Here is a 6081-nt window from a genome sequence, read left to right as displayed (position 1 = left end):
TGTAGTAGGGCATCATGAGCGTGAGCACGGAGGAGACGCCGCAGTAGGCCAGGAACACGATGAGCAGCGACGCCACCACCGCGAACGGGATGCTCTTCTGCGGCCGCCGCGCCTCCTCGCCGGCCGTCGCCACGCAGTCGAAGCCTGCCCGCCGACACAAGTTAGTCAAATACTTTTTAACAGGACATTCGAAACGTCGGGTTAATAATAATAATATAATGAATAAATCGCGTTTAAAATCCGTTAAAAAGTCTTTAATTTCTAAATATACAACACTCGTGTAAAATTATATACAAGAAAATACTAAGTTAGTAAAAGTCACAGTCGAATTGTATCTATACGGGCTGTCCCGCCGATGGTGTACTGTGCTCAATATAGGTTTACTAATGCTGATAACGGAAAAAATGCTTAAACAACAAAACGACGTAAGAAATATCTTATTTATTTGAATTTTCTCAAAATTTATCTTTACATAGCTAAGAGTTAGGTTATTAGAACTATAAAACTTATTCATTTCCTAAAGAATTTTACAACCACCACAGTCGCATTAAAAAAATGAATCGTCTAAAACGACAGTAACATCAAATAATTCATTCGAATAAAAATCAAATGCATATTTGAAGAAGCTAAACCACCTTCAAATTGACAGGACTAGGACAAATTGAAATGGGACCAAATGGTAGGCACCAGCTTTAAAAAAAAAGAACCTTCAAAAGTCAGAAATACTACAGTTACAAACACAAAAAAACAATCAAATTGAGGACATCCTCCTCTTTTTGTAGTCGGTTGAAAATGGCCCCAAACTCACCGATAAAACCATAAAAGCAAATCGCAGCCCCACGAATGATACCCGCAAGCCCGTACGGGGCGAAGCCCCCGCTGCCAAAGTCTTTCGTCTCCGATTTGGGTACTTCCGAAGCGGGGATGCGCCAGTTCTTTGTGTCCGCTGAAAAAAACATCATTTCAAAACATAAAAATTTATTTACTATATATAATCTAATTAAGAATAGGGACCTCAATACACTCTGTGTCAACTTCGAATCAAATATCATTTCAAAAATACAATTAAATTGAAAATCTCAATTCGATTTTCAAAACGGGTCTATTTTCTTTATCGGAATTTCACATAAAAAAATTCTTAACTTTAATTAGTACTACGTTTGTAATAACACCATTTCGTGACGTCACAAAATGGCGCAAAATTCATTATATTTTTCTTGTTCGTTAATTCACTTAGAACGGCAATTTAACAATCAAGTAAAATTTCTTATATCAATTGATATTTTTCTCGAAAACACACCCAAAAATTAACCTGCTTCTTCCAAGAATCTTTTCTTAACCTAACAGGTAGCTTACCTTTAAAAGAGCCAGATATGATGACAAAAAGTACCACACACAGATTGACACCAGTGCAGAAGTTGTTGAATTTCGTCGACTCCTTCACGCCAAACGCGAGCGCAACTATGGAATAAATAAATATATATCTGATTAGCTGCCCATCCTGACTTCACCTGGGATGAAAGGAATAAAGCCTATGTTACTGAGATATAATTTCACTTTCTTTTCGAAAATAATATTTACAATAAATCAGTTACAATACTTTCCGAGTCTATTGCAATAATTCCCAGATGTCCAACCCTAAATAATGTTACACCAAGTATAAATAATACGACAAAATAACATACAGCACTCTGAACTTCCACTCAAACGCCCTTCAAGCAATAAAAGACATTTATAATTATATTTTGGTATCTTTTCTTTTGTACATGTAGTCTACTATAATATCTTTGACAAAAAGAAACTAAAGGGCTCATAAACATTAACGCGAAATTGGATAGGGAAATTAAAATGAAACCAGGTTTTTGAAAGAATGGATTTCGACCTCACAAACAAATATCGTTATCTCAAGGTAAGGTGATGTAACCTTAGGCAAAATGTTAAATAGGCATTTTGTGGACATCTATTTAATATCATGAACTGGATGGATGGGCACTTAAGCGATAATGGAAGTTTAAATTGGAAAGTAACATCCTTTTTTGTACAACAAACATTTAGAGATTTGTATACTACTTTAAAAAAAATATCTTCATTAAATTCTGGTTATGGCTATGAGAGTCTGAGTATTATAAATGCAATGAAAATTTGATTAAATAAAACAAACAAATCATAACTAGAGTTTTACTGACCATCCCTTCCTAGTGTTTTTTTTTTTTTGCTTACCAGAAAACACCATAATGACGGTAAATGCGAAGATATCGGGGTACTTGGCCAAGTGTGGTGAATCCATTGGCATCCACTGGTACAGGTGGCTAGAGATAGCTTTACCTAGCAACGAGTCTAGGTATTCACTTAGCGCTTTTGTTACTGATGCTGCACCTAGAATAAGACATGCCTCTTGGGTATCAATTCGAAAAACCAGCCCAGCACCATACCACGTTTAGCTTCTGAACTTGATCATTGGTGTGATAGTAGTGCTGATAATGATAATGTGTGTGCTGATAATGATAATGTGTGTCTCATCACCAGGAATTAGATTTCTTTGTTAATAATTTTTCCTTGAAATGAGAAAAACTTATATAACAAAGACAATTATGTCATTGTTTTGTATATATACGATTCAAAATGAAGCTCTTAGAAAGACGGTTTGCTAAGAGCACAATTTACAGTTGTATAACCGACAATCGCCAAACCATGCAACTCTTTAGAAAAAATCGTTACCGATCGGAACAAAAAATGATCCACAGCTAGGTGACAGTGTAATGTTAAACAGACTTGATCGGAAGTCAATAACCAACTTTAAAATGTATTCCTCATTTAACTGTGGATGTATAATAGTGAAATGAGGAATTATTTTCCTATTTCATGTATTGGTATTCCAGCTGTGACTGGCGAAATAACACTGTGTATTTGTAACATTTTGTTTGAATAAATTCTTTTCTTTTCATTCCATAGTGCGGAAGTCAATTTTTCTGTGTTTTTTTTTTTAGGGTAAATGTCACTTACTCACCTATAATATATTCGAGTATAAGGTTCCACCCTATAATGAAGGCGATGAACTCGCCAACACACACGTAACTGTACACGTAAGCCGAGCCCGCTTTGGGCACGCGAGCCCCGAACTCAGCATAACATAGACCTGGACGAATAATCAGATCAACGCTATTTCGATCCATAATCATCGAACATTCATTCGATTTTGACCATAAACTTCTTTTTCTTCTTTTAATGGAAGAGAAAATTATTTTTGAAAACCGAAAATTGAACGATTTACTCTGCTCTTCAATTATTGGAGCAAGAAGTTTCGAAGTTTTCGTCGAAACGAGTTCAAGGGACGTTTTCCCATTCTTAAATTGATTTTGAAACAGATATACTTAACTATTCATTCAGCATTTAGACAAACAGTACCTAAATTTTGAGTAACAAGACAAACTAACCAGCAAACACGCTAGCTACAGCCGCCAGCAAGAATGACAGCACAACCGCCGGCCCAGCGTAATTCTTCGCCACGTCACCGGCCAGTACGTAGACGCCCACGCCCAGCGTGCTGCCCACGCCCAGCGCGGTCAGGTCGAGGGCAGACAGCACTCGAGCGAGCCTGGCTACACCCTCTTCGGCCGCTTTTCGCCGAGAGAGCACGCCATAGGCTAAGCGCACCGCACGCGCAGCTCCCGCTTTGATACCCCCTTGGAAAAAATCATAAAAAATTACTTAATATACTTTTTTAATTTAAAATGTATCTACCATATACATACGCACTACCTACTATATACTTTTACATTAAAAATAATGAAGAAAGTAATTCTATTTATTTTCAAAATGAAATGCCTGATCTTTTTTTTTTTTTATTGTGGGATAGGGAAGCGCTTGACTACCATCTCGCCTGCTGGTAAGCGTAGATGTAGTCTAAGATGGAGCGCGCTTCCCTAGGAGGTACCTGTTCACTCTACTTTTGAAGATCCCCAGATTATACCCGTCAGGGAATACAGACTCAGGAAGCATGTTCCAGTCCCTTGCGGTTCGAATAAAGAATGTAGAGTCAAACCGCTTAGTCCGGGTACATGGAACATCCACCATAAAGTGGTGCCTAGAGTCTGTGCGCCTCGATGTCCGATGGAAGAATCTCTCAAGTAAGGGCAGGTCGCTGGTCTGATATGTCAAATAGCACTCAGGAGCATATGTAATAAAAAGTTATGTATGTAAATATGAAAAAAAAAAATCATTTAAGTTTGTTTATGTAATCAACTATTTTCTGGGTCAATCTAGGCAGATCTAGGACAAGTGAATACGACCATTAATATACTTTTTATAGTAATAATTACACCTGTATGACACAAACCAATATATTATGATTAGCTGTCGTATGTGACTTCACCTGCATTGTACCTGGCTAAAAAGTAGCCAATGTGTTAATATAAACTATAGTCTTTCTTTGTGCCAAATTTCATAGATTCCAAAGTTTTTGTGTGAAAGAGTAAAACTTCCATACATTACAAACTTTTGTATTTAAAATATAAGTAAGATATGATAAAATATGACAGACAAACATTTTCACTGTTCTTTACACAAACAACACTAAATAGCATAAATAACTGTACCTAGAAATACAATCACGAACCACATAGTATCTCAATTATCTTTACATCTAATTCACTAAGAGACTAGAGAGACACAAGCCTGTTCATTGACTGACCAATTGGTTTGATTGAGCTGGCAATTCTTGTCAATAACGCTACAGTTATTGATATTGGTTATTGCCAATTGATATGCCCAAAATGGGAATTCCAATTATCATGTTTTATGACTTACTGATTCTTAAAGTAACATTTATAATAGTTCTGAATTATCCATTGGTTTTAGTGGCATAGAGAAGGGGTACTAGATAAAAAATTGCATAAACATGCTTATTTTAGAACCTTCTTAGAAAACATGGCTATATAAATCCTATGATAAAGCTAACATGCAGATTACACAAAAGTTAAAAAAAAAACTATTTTTCATTTGACTTGAAAAAATTAAAATATATGCAATACATAGACAAATCCTTAAAAAAGGTAATTTAATATTTCAATAAATATATATAATGTATCGATATAAATGCACAAACAAAATTCGATATTTTATATGTAAGTAAATATTTTATATATTTTTTTAACGAATAATTTGCACAACCCTTACCATCATCAAATGCCTGTTTTATCGTTACTCCACCTGCTTGATTTCCACGTGCTGGTCGACCGGTGGAAAACCCATTTTCATCAGGAAAAGTCATTTTAATAATACTACATGTAACCTCTTTGAAAATGCACTTAATATTGCAATCAATTCGTCGTATAAGGTTGCTAATGTTACACTTCACTATATAAGGCGCTGGTTTGTTTGTGAGTACGTAAGGGAAATTTAATAATGTGTCTCATTTTTCATTGGTAGAACATCTTGCATCATCTTGCATTCTAAATTCTTATCACTTTGCGGTAAATGTGATTTTGACAGATGACAGTTGAAGAATAAATCAACGTCGATAAAATTGACATACTGACATTAGTAATGTCAAATGGACATAATCGGTACTGCAGGCGAGCAAAAAAATATTAATTACCTAACAGATCACGGATATAGATCTATATCTGTATTCAGACACAAACTCGTAAATTGTTGAAATAATTGAATCAATCTTAAAATACGTGTGACCAACATGCGTCACACTCAAAATTTCGAAAAACAGCTGTTGCTGTTGGTAGGTAATTACGACTTTTACGATCTATCTAGCTAATATTACATTAATATTGAAAATGTGTACGCGTTTATTTATAATTGTTAAAGCCTAGAATATTGTAGATAAAAAGTAAAATGACCTTAGTAGCAAATAAATGAATTTCAATTTGAATTTGAATTTAAATGGTTCGTTACGTCATACCATAAACCATAAAAATGGTGGGTACTGAAGTACAATAAGCACTTCTTAGAGTAAAGTCATGTAGTAGTAAAAGGAAGTAGAAAGTTAAGTACTTATATGTTTGCTTGCTAATATTATTTTTTAATTAAATGAATACCGTATGTACCTACATAGCTAAGTTTCCGTCA

The 6081-nt window shown here is 35.1% G+C and overlaps 1 protein-coding gene across 1 annotated transcript in view; it reads right to left on the bottom strand.

The window, feature by feature from the left end:
* LOC119830706 (cationic amino acid transporter 2-like) overlaps nucleotides 1-5475 on the bottom strand; it is a 19002-nt gene extending 13527 nt beyond the window's left edge. Inside the window, exons 1-7 of the mRNA XM_038353812.1 lie at nucleotides 5176-5475; nucleotides 3435-3683; nucleotides 3008-3136; nucleotides 2221-2376; nucleotides 1357-1461; nucleotides 809-946; nucleotides 1-144 (exon numbers count right to left, since the gene is read on the bottom strand). Of these exons, the coding sequence (XP_038209740.1) occupies nucleotides 1-144; nucleotides 809-946; nucleotides 1357-1461; nucleotides 2221-2376; nucleotides 3008-3136; nucleotides 3435-3683; nucleotides 5176-5269 (1015 nt within the window). The 5' untranslated portion in view covers nucleotides 5270-5475. The remainder of the gene's footprint in view (nucleotides 145-808; nucleotides 947-1356; nucleotides 1462-2220; nucleotides 2377-3007; nucleotides 3137-3434; nucleotides 3684-5175) is intronic.
* Nucleotides 5476-6081: the final 606 nt, after the last annotated feature.

The sequence above is a fragment of the Zerene cesonia genome, chromosome 12, assembly GCF_012273895.1.
Source record: "Zerene cesonia ecotype Mississippi chromosome 12, Zerene_cesonia_1.1, whole genome shotgun sequence".
In the NCBI taxonomy this organism is placed as follows: domain Eukaryota; kingdom Metazoa; phylum Arthropoda; class Insecta; order Lepidoptera; family Pieridae; genus Zerene; species Zerene cesonia.
Note: the sequence above shows the minus strand (reverse complement) of the source record. Positions and strands in the feature narration are given on the sequence as shown.